This window comes from Dasypus novemcinctus, chromosome X (genome assembly GCF_030445035.2).
Source record: "Dasypus novemcinctus isolate mDasNov1 chromosome X, mDasNov1.1.hap2, whole genome shotgun sequence".
Taxonomy (NCBI): Eukaryota; Metazoa; Chordata; class Mammalia; order Cingulata; family Dasypodidae; genus Dasypus; species Dasypus novemcinctus.
Window position 1 is genome coordinate 24,669,404 of NC_080704.1, and position 21,497 is coordinate 24,690,900.

Consider the following 21,497-nt stretch of genomic DNA (forward strand, 5'->3'; position numbering starts at 1 on the left):
AAAGAAGATATGCAAATGGACAATAAGCACATGATAAGATGCTCAGCATCATTGGCCATTAGGGAAATGCAAATTAAAACCACAATGAGATACTAGAATGTCTACCGTTAAACTGGTGTAGCTGCTGTGGAGAACAGGTTAGTGGTTCCTCAAAAGTTAAACATGGAATTACTTTCTGACCCAGCAATTCCACTCCCAGCTATGTACCCAAAAGAATTGAAAATAGAGATTCAAACAGCTACTTGTTTACCAGCATTCATAACATTATTCACAATAGCCAAAAGGTGGAAATAATCCTCATATTCATTGACAGGTGAACAGATAAATTGAGATTTGGCATATCCATACAATGGAATATTATTCAGCTCTGAAAAGAGATGAAATTCTGATACATAATACAACATGGATGAACCTTGAAATCATTGTGGGTTTTTTGTTTTGTTTTTTGGGTTTTTTTTTTAAGATTTATTTTATTATTTATTTCTCTGCCCTTCCCCCCACCCCACTCCCCCACCATTGTCTGCTCTCTGTGTCCATTCACTGTGTGTTCTTCTGTGTTCGCTTGTATTCTCTGCAGCACCAGGAATCTGTGTCTCTTTTTGTTGCATCATCTTGCCGCGTCAGCTCTCTGTGTGTGTGGCACCACTCCTGGACAGGCTGTACCTTTTTCACGCAAGGCGGCTCAATGCGGGGCATACTCCTTGCACGTGGGACTCCCCTACATGGGGGGCACCCCTGCGTGGCACAGCGCTCCTTGAGCGTGGCACTGCTGCACATGGGTCAGCTCACCATACAGGCAAGGAGGCCCTGGGTTTGAACCCTGGACCTCCCATATGGTAGGCGGATGCTCTATTGGCTGAGCCACATCCACTTCCTAAAATCATTGTGTTGAGAGAAATAAGCCAGACACAAAAGGACAAATATGTTTTGATTCCATTTATGTGAAATATCTAGAATAAACAAATTCATAGAGACAGAAAGTAGATTAGATGTTACCAGGGGTTGAGAAGAGGAGGAATGGGGAGTAATTGCTTAAGAAAGTGTTTCAGTTTGGGGTGAGGTAAAAGTTTCGGTAATGGATGGTGGTGATGTTAGCACCGTGTTGTGAATGTAATTAAAACTGCTGAATTGTCAGTTAAAAATGCTTAAAATGAGAAATTTTGTGTTGTATCTATGTTACCGCAATAAAAATAAAAAATAGGGAGAAAAAGCATGCCATCACTATTTAACATTGTTCTGGAAGTTCTGGTTACTTTCTATGAGACAAAAATGAATAATGAGGTAGGGATGCTGGAGAAGAGAAATGATCAGTATTAGCAGATGATAGAAAACCCAAAAGAAGAATTTTAAAGAACAAAGCAATCCTAAATAGAGAGTTCAGGGAAGCGGTTGTGACTCAGCTGATAGAGTGTCTGCCTACCACATGGGATGTCCAGGGTTTGGTACCCAGGGCCTCCTAACCTGTGTGGTGAGCTACCCACGCGCAGTGCTTAATATGTGCAAGGAGTGCTGTGGCACACAGGGGTGTCCCCCGCATGGGGGTGCCCCATGTGCGGGGAGTGCACCCCTCAGGGAGAGTCACCCATTCAAAAAAGCACAGCCCGCCCAGGAGTGGAGCCACACACACAGAGAGCTGATGCAGCAAGAAAAGTGACATAGTTTCCCGGTGCCGCATGACAGGAATGTAAGCAGACACAGAGGAACATGCAGTGAATGGACACAGAGCGCAGACAACGGGGGGAAAGGGGAGAGAAATAAGTAAAATAAACCTTAAAAAAAAAAAAAGAGTTCAGTTTAGTTGCTGATTGCAAAGTAAATATACAACAAATGAGTCTCAGTGTCCCTATGTATCTAAAACAGAGTAATAAGAAAAAAGATCCCATTCAGAAAGCAATGACATATAAAAAGAAAAGAAATTAACCTTTTTCAAAAAAATATGAAGGACCTATTTAGAGAAAACTACAAATCTTTAGAGAGAGATGTAAATAAAAGATTCGAGTAAGGAGAGATGACATAATCCTATAGTCAACATGGTGTAAAAATGTGGATTCATCCCTAGTTATGGCATTCATTACAGGGACCTTAAAAATCCCGATTGGAAAAAATATTTGGTAGTTGTGAAATTGATTCTCAAATTTATCAGTAAGAATAAAGGGTAATAACCAAAATAAATAAATTGAAAGACTTTACTAAGTGCAGCTACTGCTTTATTGTCACAGGAATAGATTTATCTGTGGAAAAGAACGGAAAATCCAGAAACAGGACAAAGAATAGATGAAAATTTAGTTCACATTCAAAGTGGTATTTAATTTGGTAGGGGAAGGATGCATTGCTCAGTAATACTGGGTAAACATTTAAATAAAATAGTTGTATTTGTGCGTCACACCATACCCAAAGATACATTCCAAATAGAGAAAAAAACTTCAGTGTAAAAATAAATCACAAACAAGGCACCCTGGTCGCAGGAGGGGCAGGAGGAGGGAGCCCGATTGGGACACCCGTCCCCCGCTGCAGCGGCCCAGGCCTCCAGCAAGGCGACGGTGGCGAGGAAGTAGCGCAGAGCCGAGCCGTCGCGGGGAGCGGCACGACAAGGACGACTCCCAGAGAACTCGGCTGACCCTGCTGGACGAGGTGCCCCTGCCGGGCCTCAAGGACCGAGCGGGTTACACATCATTTTGGAACGACTGGATATCATCTGGAGGGCGTGGCTGTATCGTAATTGAATTCGCGTGGAGAGGAAGATTTCCACGAGCGCCTTGTCTGTTCCCAAGAGAGGTGCTCTGTAAGGCGGATGCTCCAGCGGGGCATGTTCTAGAAGCTCCAAAGCATATTAAGGATACTGGATTGCAATACTTAGCAGTGAGGTGTGGGATCCCTTGGAATTGCATTGTCAGTTAAGAAACGTGCGGTAAGGATGAAATAAAAACCTGGTGGAAAAGCGTGTATCGGCAACAGAGAAAGAACTTCCTCCTTTTGGACAGGGCGACACACGCCCTCCCCACCATCACCATGAAGCAGCACCTCGTCAAGGTGCAAGAAGCTGTTCTGAGCCGGATGATGTAGCCACCAAGAGAGCGCGGCAGCTTCTGGGTTTAGATCCTGAGGTGGCATGTCTGAAGGCCAACACCAGGAGGTTCTGTGGGCAGTGGTGGCAGCGTTCACCAGGTGACTCGGCTCAGAATGAAGCCATCTCCTTTCCCTCTTGGAAACCAGTTGTTTGTTTTATATTGACGTCTGGTTTTCTGCCATCTGGGCTTACCCACACTATAATTGGATTTTCTTTTCTGAGAACGGGTGGCTGGCTGGTTGGTTTTTTGTGTTTGTATGCAGGATTCTGCTGGTACCAGAGGCCTTCCTGTTTCTCTTTTTCTGAAAGTTTTCCTGCCATATTCAAGTGGCTTCCTGGTCTCACTGTTACCTGTTCTGGGTTTCTGGTATGTGTTGACTTCCAGAGTACCTCTGGTCTGCTCATGTGCATGTCTTCTGGATTACCTCAGCTTGAGTTTTCCCACATGTGCATGTACAGCTAGCATTCAGACCAAAATCACTAAAAGGCCTTGAACTCACCAAAGGTGTATCTATTAGGACATTTTATACCGAGGCCTCAGTTGAGATGTATACTTAGCAAAATTATTTTTAAGTTGAAACAGCACAGTAAATACTTAATATAAACTCCCCCTTGGATTGTGCTTCCCTTGTATATCTACTATCTTATTACACTTGTCATCATTTTAACTATTAAATCATAAAGGTCCAGTTGTTTTGCAAAGGCAGTTTGCAGTGGCCTGCATCCCAGTTAGGCTATATATAGTTTGAATTATATATGAACTGCCCCCTGCCTCCATCTTAGTATTTTGCAAGATTTAAATAGTTATACACCTGGTGCCCCTCGGTTGCTTCAGTCATTGTCCTTTAATAGCAAAATAGACCTCTCATCATTGAAAGAGAGAAAAGATGTGTGTCTGACTGTTCCCGGGATTTTTTGAGTTATGCCCTTTATGCATCTTTTTGGAATTTTGGGGGGACAGGGAGGGTTTCATGCTATTTCTATCATTTCTATGGGGAAGAGGCTTATAACCAGTACTAATCTTGAGTACAGATTTTTTCTTTTTCCGTCCATGGTATATTAATGCCTGCTCTTAAATGTCATTTATCTACTCATGCTTTCTTAGGGGGAGAAAATCAAATGAGAGTCCTCGAGAGTCCTAGCAGATATTGCATGTAAATTGTTAGCAAGTAATGACTACAACTCAGAAGATTTTTGTAACAGGAAGCTCTGCTATGTTTTTTTTTTATTTCATTTTTTGATCAGTTTTATTGATACATATTAATAGAGCATAAATCCATCCAAAGAGTACAAGCAATGGTATTCAGTGTAATCACATGTTTGTGCACTCATCACCCCAATCACTCCCAGAGGACTTTCATTATCCCAATAATAATAATAAAAAACAAACAAAACTCATCACCTCTCAATCTCTCTATGCCTTGCCTGGCATACATAGCTGCTATTCTTTTTCCTTCTCTCTAGTATATTTGTATTTATATTTCGTAAAAACAGTCTTATTTATGCAATATCACCCATATTCATGTTTTACATGGGATTTTACTGTCTTATATAGTCCCATGTTACAGTTTTTAGCTTTCCTTCTAGATTTTAGATTTTTCTTTTCAACCACTGTCATACACACATAATATCTGCTGTTTTAATTTTTATATACAATTGTGATAATTAGCACATTTTAAGAATATAAACTTATGCTTTTGAAGTTTACTTTTATTATTTCTTCATCACTGTTTATCATATGACCATTGGTTTAATAATATTAATACTATACATTGAACAAATTCAATATAATTCATGTTAATAGTGAGGTTTTCAGGTGTTTAAAGATTGTTTTTGGTTAACATTCAGTACAAAAGCTAGACAGTGTATAGCTCTGGAGTTAAATTTTATGGTATTCCTTAATATGTATACTGTTTTTTTATCCAAAATAATTAAACTATGATCTTGAAAGTGCCTGAAAAAAAAAACACAACCCCCAATGGAAACTAATTACATATATAATATTAGGAGTGGGAAATCTCCTTATGCACAACTCCAAATGTTGAATATATAATGGGAAAGTTTGGCAGATTTGACCACATAATTTTTTTCAAAATTTGTATACATCTAAATATATATAAAATTGTCAAGTCAATTAACTGGAAAATACAGAATCTATAACAAAGGATTAATAGATGATAAAGACTTTTTAAATCATTAAAGGTAAGTATTTCCAAAAAATTAGAGCCAAAGGCAGTTAAAAAACAAGACAAAACTACACACAGCAGATCTATCCATGTAGAAATGATCACTGACTTTGAGAATCAATGAAATGGCTTTACTGACCTATCAAATTGGCAGATCTGTTTTTACTTTGGTTTTAACAATAATACCCAATGTCAGCAGGGTTTGGGGAAAATGGGTACCTCTACAACCCACTAGCGAGCTCATAACTTATTACTACTTTGGGGGGCAATTTGATGGCATGTGTCAAAAACTTTTTTGCCTTCTTTTATTGCATCATTTCCACTTGGTAGAATTTATCATAAAGAAATCAGACAAATGTTTAATGACATATATGCATCAAAATTTAGAGACGGGGGAGTGGGAAGTGGGGATACATGGGATCCTCTTATATTTTTTAATGTAATATTTTGTAAGACCTATGTATCTTGAAAAAAATGTTAATCTATAAAAAGAATACAAAACTTAGAAACAACATAACTCTCCAACTCTGGAGGATTGTTCTATGAATTACAATATTCATAAATTATGCAGAAGAATATTTATTGATAATGGATGGTTGTTTGCAGACACTGTTTTAAGATTATGAAACTATCATATTACCTAAGTTTTGTTTGAAAAGTTACAGCCAGGGGTGCAGGTGAAGCTCAGTGTTTAAGTACTTATTTCCCAGGTATGAGGTCCTGGGTTCAATCTCTGATACCTCCTGAAGAAAAAAATGTATAGCTATATGATGAAACAAAAATTGGAATATATATCTAAATATTGACTGTGGTTTTCTATGAACTGGTGACATTAGAAGTGGTGGTTTTAATTTTCTTCCCATTTTTCTCTTTACTATTTTTTTCATATTTTCTACCTGAATGCATTCCCCTTTTATTTTTTTTTTACTTTTGTTTAAAAATTTATTGACGTATATCATTCATACATGAACATACATAAACAATAAGTGTATAGTAAAAGTTGTGAACTTACAAAACAAACACACATAGCATCATACAGGGCTCCCGTACATCACCCCACCACCAATATCTTGTATTGTTGTGAAACATTTATAACAATTTATGAAAGAGCATCATCAAAGTATTACTACTAACTATAGTTCATATCTTGCATTTGGTGTGTTTTCCCAACCCACCCTATTTTTTGTTGTTGTTCATAAACCATGCAATTTATCTGAAGTGTACAATCAATGGCATATGGTATAATCAGAGTTGTGCATTCATCACTTCAATCAATTTAGCATTTTCATTACTACAAAAAAATAAAAAGACAACAAAAAACAAATCACTATCATACCCATATGTTAGTGCTACTAATTACAAATACTATGATGTGCTTTTGCCATTTCTATTCATTTACAAACATTTACAAACAACTTTTTACCAATTCTGCACAGATTAAACATCAGCTTTCCATTCTCTAGCCACATTCTATTCTCTGGTAATATAGTCTAGCTATTAATTCCATGTGTTTGTGCCTTATATTTATAATATCACTAAATATAAGGAGTAAAGTCATTTAAAGAAAGGCACGGTTTCTTTAAGGTCTGTTGCTTTATGGTCTGTGACATGGCATAAGATATATACTCTGTTCCAATACTGTTCTCCATAATAGTTAAATTCTTAAAATTAAGCAATCTCCTTTTCAGAGTCCATTTGGGTTTCCACCCCCAATTCAGTGAGACTACTTCACTATTTCATCTTAACTTTTACTTGACTATCTTTAAAATTCCTCTCATAAATCACACATATGTTTAAATTAATAATGTATACATTTTCTGAAAAGAGCGTGTAATAAGTAAAAGATTATGTATTCTATTAGTGTTAAACTGCATTAGCACGTGGCCTTTCTAATGTGGTATAGCATGTTCATTTTTAGATTTCAGTATCTGAAATGAAGGAGGCCTCTAACTGCTTATCTGTCTGCTGTACTAATAAAGAGACCCATCTGCTCACAGCTTCTTCTGGTACTTTATTGATTTGTTAGATTGTCCAGGTGTTATGAAGTCCAAATACGTATGTCATTCCTGTATCTAGTTGAGCTTATTTCTTTTTACTCTCTTTTCAGGTATCTGGCATAATTTCGTCCTTGCCCTTCTGGGTATTTTAGCTCTTGTTCTTCTCCCAGTAATTCTCTTGCCATTTTACTACACTGGAGTCGGGGTGCTAATCACTGAAGTTGCTGAGGTAAATAATGGATTACATGGGCCTAATATACTTAGCACATTATGTCAGGAACTTTAATTCAGGTTCTCCTGATGTAAAATGCTCAGTTTCTTCTAAAGAAATTACTGTACTTGTTTCAAATCTAACAAATAACGGCATGAACCACATTGGCCTTTAAAAAAACTGCTATGAAAATTGTTTTTGTTCTGAGTACAAAGGTAGTATCAAGATTTTCTACCTGTAGTTTGTTGATACAATCCATGGTATACCCTCCTTGTTTATGTTTATATCTCTGCTTCTGAGTCAAATGTATTTACTCCTATGAAGTAAGAAAGGTGAAGCTTGGGCTAGCCAGCCAGAATATTTAGTAGGAGTTTGTTATGTTTTCAACTCTATTTCACTCCCTTAGACAACAACTACTCTGATGGCATCAAGGCTATTATTCAGACATTGGGAAGCGGAAAATTATCTTTGTGAGCAGTTGGTTTACAGGATTCATTGTGCTGACAGTATTGTCTGAAAATTTGAAATTGTGTTTATATAAGGGCTTTTCTTATATAGTTCTAACCATTGAGGAAATAGAAAAGTGAAGGCATTCTGATGACTCCTTTCACACAAAAAAATTTAATTAGCAATTTAGGAGAAAATTCGTATCATTTTTATGTTGAAGTCAGTACGTGGATTTTTTATTCACTGCCAAAAATTCAAAATCTTAGAAAATTGGGGAAAGGAAATATAAATTGTTGGGTATTTTTTTTCCTAGGACCATACAACTTGGATTCAAAGCCATTGTAGCTGGATTATTTTCTGCATTATTCAAAATATTCTACTTAATTAACTCAGTTTCTTTAGCTATTATTTCCTCAGATTAATCATAGCTTGTCTTCACATATTATCTCCTTGGTTATGTCCTCTTCCCAAGGATTCACCTGCCATTGGACCCAGAGGCCTTTTTGTGGGAGACCTTGTCACCCATCTGCAGGATTGTCCCGTAACTAGTGTACAAGACTGGAATGAATGTCTAGATACCATCGCATATGAGCCCCAAATTGGTTACTGTATAAGTGCATCAACTTTACAGCAGTTAAGCTTCCCAGTTAGAGGTGTGTATATTTCCTCACTAAGATAATGCTTCAAGCACCGATACTTGCCATTCACCAACCTTTAGAACATGTCTGTGTATTTGTTTTGTGTTCTAATCTTTTTAAGCATATCATCAAGTAATATTGGGCTTCAACTAGTAGATGTTCTTCATGGTAAGTTGGATACTAATATTTATATGCCCTTTACTATGCATTGTTGTTGAACTTCTAACTAATTTCACAATATCCTGTTTGACTTTCTGGACTCTAGTATCTAATTCTTTCTGCTTCTGAAAAAAATGTTAAGTCTGCATTCAAGCTCAACCATAACCAATTAACTAAATTCCAATTAACTAAATATCCCCTAAAATAATTTTATCGTGTGTGTGTATGTATAAAATCTTAATCTGTATTTCTACAATAGAAAAAAATGTTATATATGAAAGAAGTAATTCTCCGTCACATAAGCTTATCTCAGACAGGTAAACAACTAAGAGCTAACAACCAAATAGATAAAACTCAAAGCATAAATATTCCATATTTATATACTGTCAGTACAATACAGGCATGCAATAAGGAAAGATTAAAAGAAATAAAAGGAACTTGGCAAACAGAAACCCCATGTGAGATTTAGAAAAGTCTCCCATATTTCTTCTGACTGAAGGTACTTGCTTTGTCCCTTTAAGCATTTATGTTCCAGACACCCTGCATCTAGTGATATCAAACTATTGACTTCCAGTTCTGTATTGTACACAATCTTCCAGGAAAAGTCAGCAATTATGCACCAGTTGTTAATTTCTAAAAGTAATTACTGATACCAAGGCAAGGGGCATAGAACCTCATTTACGTCTTCAATGTATATTGAGTTGCCCACCTTATAAAAAGCACTGAGGGATAACAGAGATAATTAAGAAAGCTTTCCCTCAAGGAGCTCACAGTGTAGTTGAAGAAACAGACCATACTCAAATGATTACAGTACAAGGTTAAATTTAAGTAATGAGAGGCAATATCGGAAGTTATAGGAGGGAGTGATAATCATTCTTGACTGAAAAGATGAAGGCAGGTTTCGTCGTATATGGGCCTCAGTAGTGAGTTTCATTTAAAGAGGACAAGATAGAAATGAGCATCAGCACCATAGAAGAGAAGGTAGCTGGGGAACTGCTGGTAATTCAGTTTAGCAAGAGAGTAGTCTGAGAGAAGATGGTAAAAAATAAAATAAATAGTTTTACAAAGTGGGGGTCTTTATATTTTAGGCTATGGAGTTTAGACTATTTGGGAGCAGTGCAGAGTGTTTGGAAATTTCAGATTACAGAAATTATTTACTTACAATTATACATTGGAAGATCTGTCTTCCCACGCAGTCAGGATGTAGAACAGGTTGGCATAAAATAGCTGGGTGGTGAGCAAACAAACCGTTAGGAGTTTATACAAATGGGTCAGATGAGAAGGAATTTGAGTCTGCACTCAAGTGGGAAAGAGGGACTAGATCAGGAGAAGAGTAAAGAGGAAGTAAACGCTGGTGGGACTTGGCGGCTGATTAAAGAGAACTCTGAGGGTTTTAGCCTGGATTGATTTTTTAAAATTAAAAAACATTTTAAATCCTGAACAAATTTTACCTTGAACTTTACCTTTAAGACTGATGATTGATTAATTATAACCACAGATTTGCCTATAACCAAACCATCGAAGAACTTTTAAAAAAATAATGAAAACAAACAGTAGCCCTGTTAGTACCATCTTCCAAAAATGGTAACCAGATTACTGGAATGCAGGCAAATGGACACATCTCTGGGGTCAAAATGGGTTGCCCTGGTTCTAGGGGAAAGCCCCAACATAAGCCTGGTGGTGGAATAAGAATTTGGAGACAATAGGGATCTCCTTAGTGATAAGGGTCTCTTAGGCATCGTCTGGCTCACTCTATCCGCTAACACCACTGTGCTGGAGTTGAATATTTTTGGATCAGCTGACATAAGGGCACATAATAGTAGCTCATTGAATATTTGTGCTTGACCAACTGGAGTTATTATCGTGAAACTTACTGAAACCCTGGAACTCCACTATATGTGTGGGTACAACTAATTTAAGGTAAGTGTTGCTTCTTGCTTTCTAATTGGATGCATCCCTATCCCTATTTTTTTTATGGAAGGTCAAACTCTGAAGCTAGTAGCCATCAAGCTGAACTCTGAATTATACAGTTGTTTCCAAATTCATATACCATTTTACTTACTCTTTTTGTCTTGAAAACAAAAATTTTTCTTAAAATTGTATATCTATGTAACAGATTCAAATTGACTGACTTTATTTCTCTTTAGCATACAAACGGCTAGATGGTTCGACTGAATGTTGTAACAACCACAGCCTCACAGACGTGTGCTTTTCCTACAGAAATAATTTTAACAAGCGTTTGGTAAGTTGCCCCTGAAGTAATCTTGCTTGTCTGATAAAATTGTTACAAAATAAGTGGATAAAACTAAAATGGAGTCTATTAAAATGTCTCCCTTTTGCCTATTTACTTCATATCATTCTGTTAAAATCTCTACATTTCAGGTGTCACCATTCGTCTGAGAATCTTTAAAAATTTATTGTTGTAATATCTTATTTGGCCAAAGTAGAGTACTTGAATCCAATTTGTAGGCAAACATAAATGACATTTCTTTTATATGAATTTCATCCTTAATATACTAGAGGACATGAAAGATATTAAAGGAATATAACTTGGATTTTTCTTGTTAATAATTCACTTTTTTATAATGACTAATTAGCATTTTGTTTATAGCACACATGTCTACCTGCCCGGAAAGCCATTGAAGCCACTCAAGTTTGTAGAACCAATAAAGACTGCAAAAAAGGCTCAAGTTCAAGTTTCTGTATAGTACCTTCTTTGGAAGCTCACACTCGCTTAATAAAAGTGAAGCATCCACCTCAAATTGATATGTTGTATGTAGGCCATCCATTGCACCTTCACTACACAGGTAGGTATTGTGGTGGGCCCTCAGAAAATCATTGATATAACATATATTCTCAGTGAGGGAATGGATTTCATTTATTACAAATTTGATCCCTTAAAATCTTCTTAACTTGTTCTTAGACATTAAATGAAATTGAGAAGGTAGGAAAAAATCTGAGTTTGTAAAGCAAACTGCAGCTGAGAGTGATACATACCTGCTGATGGAGAGTGATACATTTTTCATTCACTACCATTTATCCCCAAGTCAAATGGATGCTCTCTGAGAGTTTAATTAATTTATCTAAGTTCCCTAAAACCATGCAAGGGCAGCATACCACTCCCACCGAGAATGCCAGGATGCACGGGGATGTGACTATAAAGCAATTTATGTATGGTATCTGAATTATATATGAGTATAATTTCAGAACTGGGCCTGTAAAATTGTTTTAACAGTGACAACATGATTGGACTTAAGTATATAGCTTTTCCATATGGCTGCAGGTCATATAATCTAACTCATTTTTTGTCCATGATTTTTTTGTTACTCAGTTTTTATAGCAGCTTTATTGAGATATAATTCACACGCCATACAATTATTTGTAGTATAGTCACTGAGTTGTACAATAATCACTACAGTCAAGTTTTTTTTTTACCCCATAAAGAAACCCTGCAACCATTAGTAGTCACTCCTCATTTCCCACCAACCTCCCACCCTCAGCAACCACTAATCCACTTTTTCTGTATATGGATTTGCCTATTCTGGACATTTCATGTAAATGGAATCTTACAATATGTGGTCTTCTGTGACTGGTTTCTTTCACTTAACATCATGTTTTCAAGGTTCATCCATGTTGTAGCATGTATCAGAACTTCATTTCTTTTTATTGCTGAATAATATTCCATTGTATGGATAAGCCACATTTTATTTATCCATTCATGAGTTGATGGACATCTGGATTTTATGTTACTCTTTAAAAGGTTCCCTCATTGCTTTATAATCATATCCCGAGATACAAAGTGGAATTGCAGATATTAAATTCATCCTCAACAAGTGAAGAAATATCACCAATTAGGGTTATTCAGAAGTATGTGCCACAGGTGCTACATAATCACAGGAGAGTTCTTAAATGTTGTGAACAAAAGCAGGATTATAGAATGTACAGAGTAGAAGAGACCTGAAAAATCTGCTGGTCTCAATCCTTGTTTAACAATGAAGAAAAAACTAGACACCAGAAAGATGTTAAGTGACATGATGGAGTAAATGTGATTTTAAGGTTATATGGCTTTGGCAGTGCAAGGGCTCTTTTTACTGTGAATTCTAAAATAATTTTTAAGTCATTCTCTCTTTAGTAGTCATACCTGGAATATTGCCAGCTTTACTGTACTCTCACCTCAAAGTAGGAGTATATACTGGGACTTGAATTTCTGCATTGCACTGTTTTGTATTAGATGTTCTAGAATAAATATTTGTTTTTATATGTGAGGACTATAGCCTGCCTACCAATGTTTGGGAAGGCCTTCACTCAAGCAATTTAATAGGCTAGCCCAATATTTTGCCATATGTTGCAAAGTTTGGCTCCACATTGGTAAAATCCATAATGCTCTTGCCAGTCTGGTGGGAATATATATTCATTATTATTTGTTTTTCTTTTTTAGTGAGCATCACCAGTTTTGTACCACGTTTCAACTTTCTAAGCATAGATCTGCCTGTGATTGTGGAGACATTTGTCAAGTATCCTTTCTGGTGTGAAAATGCATAAAAATGCATTACTTAGAGCTTGAGCTGTCTTAACCTTGAATAGAACATACTCAGACCGTACAAGTGTCAGTCAATTGCTAACAACGAGAAAAAGAGTCTTTGAAGTTGACAGAGGTCAGATTGGACCTAGGAAGGAAGAAGTCAGAGGAGAAATATTGATCAGGGAGGAAGAAAGGTGAATATGTGTAAGGGAAGGAACCCAGAATGCAAACTGAAAGGTGAATTTGCAGTGAATTTTTAAGAAGCTTACACAGGATGAAAACCTGGGCACGTTAACTCTGACCAAATGGAGGACTCTTAAAAATCTTTATAAATCTATCTAACTGGGACCAGGGAGGAAGAGCTAGGAGATCAAACTGGTTTCCACTACTAAATTAACAGTTCAAAGGAATCTCATGTGGTCTTTAGCAGAATTATATATATATATAAAAGAGTAAATATTTTTAAATTGATTATTATGTAGAATTTGAATAAACTGAAAGGTTTAGAAGGATTCTTTTTTTTATTATGGTTTTAGATAGATAATCTCATAAAATTTGCCATTTTAACCATTTTTAAGTTACAGTTCCATGGCATCAATTATATTCACACTGTTGTGCAACCTTCCCCACCATCAATTGCCAATACTTTTTCATCACCCCAAACAGAAACTCCCTATCCATGAAGCAATAACTCCCGCTTCCTCCTCCCTCAGCCCCTGATAACCTCTAATCTACTTTCTGTTTCTATGAACTTGCTTATTCTAGATATTTCATGTAAGTGGAATCATACACTATTTGTCCTTTCGTGCCTGGCTTACTTTACTGAGCATAGTGTTTTCATAGTTCACCCATGTAGTAGCATTTGTCAGGACCCCATTCCTTCTTACAGCCAAATAATAGTTCATTGTAGGGATAGACCACATTTTTGTTTATCCATTCATCTGTCGATGGACACTTGGGTTGTTTCCAGGAGTCTTTCTTTTCATTGTTTTAAATCTTTATTAATTTCTTTCCTCAGTGATTTGCAAAGTAAACGAAATGGAAAACAAATGCGCAGTTACAAAAAAATATGTGTACAATGAAGATTGTACCTTGTAGACTCTGCAGCTTTGTCTCAGAGAGATTTATACCATTACTTTATAGTGTATAGCAAAATAAAATGGTGTCCAACAGTCAAAATCTTTGTTTCTTAATACAAGATAATACTTTATAAGGACCAAAACTAATTTTCCCTTATTTATACCTTCCATATTCCTTTCCCTTATTGTATCATTAAAAGATTAGATAGGGGAGCGGTTATAGCTCAGTGGTTGATCACCTGCTTCCCACGTATAGGTCCTGGGTTCAATCTCCAGTATCACACACACAAAAAAAAGATTAGATACATTTAGTCTTCCTGGGAAAGCATTATAGATTGGCTTAGTGTGTAATTGGTTAGCCTTTATTATCTAGCCAAAGTTTTTGAACTTCAAAATAATATAAATGTATTTGTTTTACATTGTACAGATCTAAGAAGGAATGACCTATAGTGGTGGGCAGAGATTTAAAGAAAGTAGAGACCAACTGTAATCTCAAGTTCAATAGAATTCAAGTACCTTCTTCTGACTCACTGACATGTGTTTTCCACTCAGACCTCACAGTCTGCTCCTTAACTAATTTTAATCAGGTACCTGATTTCACTCTCAGGAGCTCTGGCTATTGTTAATGCAGTGCCCTGCTTTGCTTTGGATGGACAGTGGATTTTAAACTCTTTTTTGGATGCCACCCTTACCTCAGTGATTGGAGACAATGATGTCAAAGATCTGATAGGATTTTTCATCTTGCTTGGTGGCAGTGTGCTTTTGGCTGCCAATGTGACTCTGGGACTCTGGATGGTTACAGCACGGTAATATTTGCACTCATCTGACAGAATATCTGAGTTACAATATACAGCTGTATGGTAATAGCCAATGCCATTCAGAACCTTACTTGGTAAGAATTATAAAGTGTTTCCTTAAAATTACATCTTAGCCAACAACATTGAGCTCCTACATCCAGAGTACCCAAACTCCAGGGTGGGGGTTAAACAAAAGTACTGGAAGGCATAGTCCCTGAGGACGTTCTAGTTTTAAAGACAACCTACACACTTCAGATGCTTGCAGAACAATTTCTAAACAAGTACAAATTCATGTAATACCGTTTTGCATGACTCCATATTATATTGAAATAGTGTAAAGGAGAATAGAATTGGGTAAATTTAATCAGGGAAAACTTCTTGAAAAAGCAATATTAATCAAGATTTGAAGGAGACCAGACTTTGGCCAAGTGGAAGGGTAAGCGTTTTCTTGGCCTATGTCTCTTGTCCTTTATCTTGTTTGAAAAATATTTTAAAATTTAATGGTGTATTATTTTGTACTCTGAAAACTGAAGTATGATTGCAATTAAAGTAATAAAATTCTGTAAAAGAACCTGCTGACATAAAAGGGAAAAATCTTTGTCAAACGATGCCAAATAAAATGAATAAACAAAGCAGGAAGTTGGACCTATGATATCATGAGCCATGTTTTGCCCCATAGGAGTTACCTCGTTTGTAATGTGTCTTCACCCTCACAAAGCAGCACTAGCCTTGACATTCAGCATGAACTGCAGGCAAGGAACTGACACCTGCAGTGTTGAGATGAGGTAGTTAGGGTTGTGCCTCAGAACTGAGCCAGGTCTTCTGACAGATCCCAAATGTGACTCTTCAGCAGTCCTGGTTACCATTCCCTATAGAAGTCTCAAACTTGGAGCCCTTCCAAGGTAGATTTTTTCTCTTGTGCTGCTGAGTCCATATGGGGCCTAGTTCCTGGTTTCCTGCCTTCAAGAACCAACCACCTTGAGCCCTGAGCCATGCTCTGTCCTCACCAGCCTCTCCCATGTTTCACTGTGTCAGGTGATTGAACACCCAGTCCTTGCTTTCCATCTTCCCCCTAAGCTACCTCTGTGGGCCCACCAAAGACTTTGTAGTATAGTGAGAATGGCTATACAGAGTACAAACGTGGCTTTACCAGAGCCTGAGAACTTACTCTTGAGCCCAAAAGAGCCATGCCTGGTTCAGGGTCTTTTGGACTGGAGATACAACCCTGGGAAATTTGGGTAGTCAACAGACCAGTGTGAACATATTGGTCTTAGAAGTGTATGAGTATCTGTTTCCTTCATGAAAAACACACTTCCCTACACTTAAGAAATGACAATAGGTCATAGCTCATTAACAGCCAAGTATCAACTTCTTCACTATGTCAGGTATTCATTCCGTGGGGTTACCTTTTTCAGATATTAGGTTGCTCTTTAAGCACTGAAAGTTTTTAATCATTTTTAAGAAACTTTTAAATTTTATTATGAATTTGCCTTTTTCTTAAACAGAAATTATATATCAAATATAATTTTAACATTTTATCAGTGACTCGGGGTCATCAGTTAATACCAGTAGTAAAACCGGACAAATTATTAGTTTATCCCAGGAAAAATATGGCATTTGTTTGATTCATTTGGGATCAAAGTTTAGTAGCATAGTAGTGCTCAAAATTATCCAGATAATAGAGCTTGGAGAATGTCATGAAATATATAACTAATTGGATTACATGAACTAAGCAATTAATGAAAATGCTATATAAGTGCAGGTCAGGTCATTTTTTAAAAAACTGAGAAAAAAAATTTAATAGAAGAAATCCTATCCATTAACTTCTTGTTCTGGGTTTTAAAAAAACAAACCTCAATGTATTTTAGCTGTTTAGTACCTTGGTCTGTTGACCCATATGGCCAGGGTTTGGGAACCATTCTCCTAGGAAACTGAGTAGATCAGTACTGTTTTGTAAAGAAATGGCCTCATATAAGAAAGGAAATGTTACATGTTTGTCTCTTCAGCTTGATTGTGGGCACTTCTAGAACAAGGACGATGCCATATCCATCTTTGCATCCCTGGCACAGTGCATGAGACATAAGTGCTTAATAAATGTGGTTGAATGGATGATGATTAGTGTTATTTATGGAATAGAAAAGCATGTTTCTATTTAAGTAAGCTGTAAAAAGTATTATTGAATATTTACTGTAAATATATGTTAACGTAAAAAAATAACTTGGAAGGTCTTTGTGGCCCTGGTGTATTATCTTCTTTATGAAAAGAATCCATTTTGGTTTCTGTAGAGTGATTTGAAAAATGAATTATTTTGAGGATTCAAAGAAAGTGAAAGTGTTCTTTTGTGTTGTCACTTTATTCAAGAATAAATTTCTTCTCAGTGCTCCTATTCTGTATTGTTTACATTTTTGAGGGTTTTTTAAAAATCACCTACAGTCTGTAAAGAATGTATATATTCTTTCCAACATCTGAGTTTGAAAAGACATACAGTTCAACTTGACCTTTTGATAATCACTCTTCTAGGTCATTGTCTAACAGTAAATTGTAAACATGTGCTTCATGGATATGTGGCTCTCAGTCATCATTTTGTCCTGTGGTATTTATTGAATGTTCACATACTTATGGGCCCAAGTATTTTTTTGCTTTAAATCTTTTGACTGTGCTGTAATTCATTCTTATACTTTAACTTGAAGATTAATTGCTGACATTTGATGTTTAGCAATAAAAGAATAAATTGTGCTGGCATTTTATGTTTTATCATCATCTACGTGTCCTCTTTTTTTCAAAATTTGTACTGTTTTTTTATCACGATTGTTGCCTTTGCATAGAGTAAGATCTTAGTAGTTTTAAAATTATCGAGTCTAAAAGCAGCCTTCAGTTTTCATTCAAGTACTCTGTACACAAAAGAGTTGCAGTCCAAGGAAAGAACCCTTTTTTTAAAATGAGGTTCCTGGGCTCTCACTACTGTTTAGGAAATGGCCTGTTGATGGATGAAGGACGTGGACTAGCATACTTCCTTTCATTAGTGTCTGGCATGTCTTCTGTTAGTCCATGTTCTAGGAAAAAAAGTGTTTTAACTCTGACATTTGGTTCTTTTTGACCTTCTGCCCTGGCACTTCCTCCCTTGTCTCTAGTGCCTCTTCCCCTGCCCCTCCAGACACACACACACACACACACAGATAAAATAGGTTGGGAATTTAGCCCGATTCCTGATTGGCTAACCTGTCATTCCACTCCTTTCCTCTGATTCCATTACCGTAAAGATATGCAATGACCGATACCTAACCACTTTTATTCTTTACTAGATGACTGATTACACCATTTTTATTCTTTTCTCAAACAGTTTTATTGAGACATAATTTACATGCCATAAAGTTTACCCATTTCAAATGTACAAGTGAATGTAAACAACCTTTCTTTTAAAGTCTAATCAAACATTAGTATACATGTGCTTTAGTACAATTCAACCTTCTAAGTAAATGAACATGTGATAACAGACTGGAGAGGGGAAAAAATGTGTTTTCTGCTTGTTTCATGACAAGTTTAAATACAGAGTGGTTTCCAACACTGGAATGGAGTTGAATAACGAACCTATTTTGAAGGTAAAGAATATACTTTCTTTAAGAAAATAAGCACTTAGTGTTTTATTTTTGAAGCTACTCTCACTGTTTAAGCTGTACTGATTTGACTATACATTGTATATTTTATCAGACCAGAGTAAATGAAGTCAATGAAAGGAAAACCTCTATTTCAAAATTTACTAATGCTGCAATAGATTTTACCCAGGGTGGAGGTATAGGAAAATGTTTAAAGGAAGCTGCAATTCAAATTACCAAGCAGATTGTGCTTTACCGTGTGATTTAATTTCCCATTAGAGAGAAAAAAATACCCATATTTCTTATTTTTATTTATCCGAAGAATGATGGATATTCAATAATTGTCCCTTCTTATTAGCTGAATGTTTCTCATACTTCTCCACTGAAGCACACCAGACACTGGAGAGAAGGGAAACCCCAAAAGAATCTAAGGGTAGAACCTTGTAATTGGCTCTTCACAGTATAAAATTCCAGCCTCACCTTATGTTAAATTCATGTGACTTTTTCAGTCCACTAGTCAGACATAAACTCAGATCTCCTTTTAAAGATATGAGACTCTAAACCGTAAAGCAAACAGAGTCAAAGAATATTAGGACTATTTTCTTCAGTCTAGAACACATTGGTAGAAAGTAATTTATAACAGTTGATCTGTGGACTACTGCCAGTCAATGACTAAGTTGTCCATCCAGAGTGAAGTGAGAAAAATAAAGATGAGGCATGTTATCTTTATTTCAAAATAAAGATGATGTATGGGTGATGTTATAAGGTTGCCTGCTGCCCTTAATCAAAGATTCTCCTTTATTTGGAGTATGTAAACATCGAACTAACTTCACTTAGCACTGCCAAATTGTGCTCTAAAATATCTTTTTGTAACTGATATTCTCATTCACGAGGCATGAGGGTTCCAAGCTTTCCCACACCCTTACCACCACCTAATTATCTGACTCCTATGTTCTAACAAAGCTGTTAGGTATAAAATGGCATTTCGTTTTCATTTTCATTTTCATTTTCATTTCTCAGATTATTAATAAAGTTGCACATCTATATACTTGATTAGCCATTTGGATTGTACATTCTGCCAATTGCTTATTGATATCCCTTGCCCAGTTTTTTATTGGGTGTCCTAAATTTTTCTAATTGATCCATAGAAATTTCTTGCATATTCTAGATTAGAGTCAACAAACTATGGTCCACAGGCCAAATCCTGCCTACTTTTGTAAATAAAATTTTATTTAACCACAGCTACATTCATTTATTTACAGATTGTCTATGGTTATTTTCATGTTACAATGGCAGGGTTGAGTAGTTGCAATAGAGACTGACTAGCTCAACAAGCCTAAAATATTTACTGTCTAACCCTTTAGAAAAAAAGTTTGCCAACCCCTCTTCTAGATATCTCTTGTCCATTTTAAATATTTCCCCCAGTCTATCACCCATCTGTAAATTTTAGTTATAAGGTTCTTTGTTGAACAAGGATCTTTAGTTTGATGTAATCATATTCATTGATTCCTTGCTTTTTGTATATTGTGGGTCTTGTTTAAAAAGTCCTTTCACAACCCAAGGTTGCAATTACAATCTCTTGCATTTTCTTCTGTTCGCTTTAGAGTTGTATTTTCTCAATGAGAGCTTTAATTTCTAGAATATATGATGAGAGTTAGGGAATCCAGGTTTATTTTTCTATATAAAGTGAACTAGCCTTAAAATAGACAATAGTATTTTCCTTTATAAGATGTTAAATGCAAAACCATTTATGTAAAGCTCTTAATATGGTGCCTGGCATATGTTATTATTAGTACTAGGTACTTAAATTACTTATTTTTCAGAATACAAAATTATGACATCATTTGCCTGAATCCTTGTCCCCACTGGTGTTAGAGCTCGCCTTCTTTTAGCATGCCTTCTGGGCTTGCAGTGCCAGTAGACTGCTTCTGGTTGTCTAGTACATCTCCCAGGCCTTGACCCTCTTTTGTCTTTCTTCCCCCAATCAAAATGTACCTAAAATTATAATATTTAAGCTATTGGCTAAGGCTTTTGCTTACTGAAACTATCCCAAATAACCTGTGTTCATGGGCAGGTTCATCAATGGTGACTGGCCTTTAAATCTAGTCTTCTGAAAACAGTATCTTAACTCAGAAGGAGGCGCTATGATGAGCTATTACAGGGCAGAAATTGGGTAGGATGGACTTGGAGGCCAACAACTCAGACAACAGCACACTATCAACTCTGCACCATCTGGGATATTGTATATCACACTGAACACTTTTTTTATGCGTTCATTTTAGTGTGAATTTCTTCGGTTAGAAAAGAGACTATTTTTTTTTCTAATGTGTGTTCTTTTGTAAATTATTTATCCACTTCGTTTGCCCCTATTTCCCTGGGGTGATTATCTTGCTTGCCTTTCAACCACTTTCTTTCCCTCCTTTAATGGCTTCTAATTTTCTTTCTAGGCTTTGTGTATTACCAGAGGGAGGGAGGTAGCACTTTGCAATTTACAGAATGTTCACTTCTCCAGTTCAGGGCACCCCTTTTTCTCTTATGGAAGGTACTTTAGGAAAAGAGATTGGTAATCAGAAGTTTCCTTGGAGAGTATAGAATTGGAGCATATGAAGATAATGTAATTTGGGGGGCCTTTATAGAAAAATATTTCTTACTAGAAATGCATGTGCGTTACAGAAAATGAGTTAAATGAAATTAGTTTGTGGTTTGTTGAAAAAATGGAATTATATGTCAACTGTAAGCTGCTTTTTAAACTCGACAATGTATTGCAAACATTTTTTCATATTATTAATATTCTTCTGGTG

The 21,497-nt window shown here is 36.3% G+C and overlaps 1 protein-coding gene and 1 pseudogene across 1 annotated transcript in view; both read left to right on the forward strand.

Annotated features, from left to right (window-relative positions):
• The window catches only part of MBTPS2 (membrane bound transcription factor peptidase, site 2), a 39,777-nt gene extending 21,914 nt beyond the window's left edge, over nt 1-17,863 (forward strand). Inside the window, exons 6-11 of the mRNA XM_071212925.1 lie at nt 7,361-7,479; nt 8,381-8,561; nt 10,853-10,947; nt 11,317-11,512; nt 13,144-13,219; nt 14,894-17,863. Of these exons, the coding sequence (XP_071069026.1) occupies nt 7,361-7,479; nt 8,381-8,561; nt 10,853-10,947; nt 11,317-11,512; nt 13,144-13,219; nt 14,894-15,116 (890 nt within the window). The 3' untranslated portion in view covers nt 15,117-17,863. The remainder of the gene's footprint in view (nt 1-7,360; nt 7,480-8,380; nt 8,562-10,852; nt 10,948-11,316; nt 11,513-13,143; nt 13,220-14,893) is intronic.
• Nucleotides 1,213-3,247, forward strand: LOC111762279 (Golgi phosphoprotein 3 pseudogene; annotated as a pseudogene).
• Nucleotides 17,864-21,497: the final 3,634 nt, after the last annotated feature.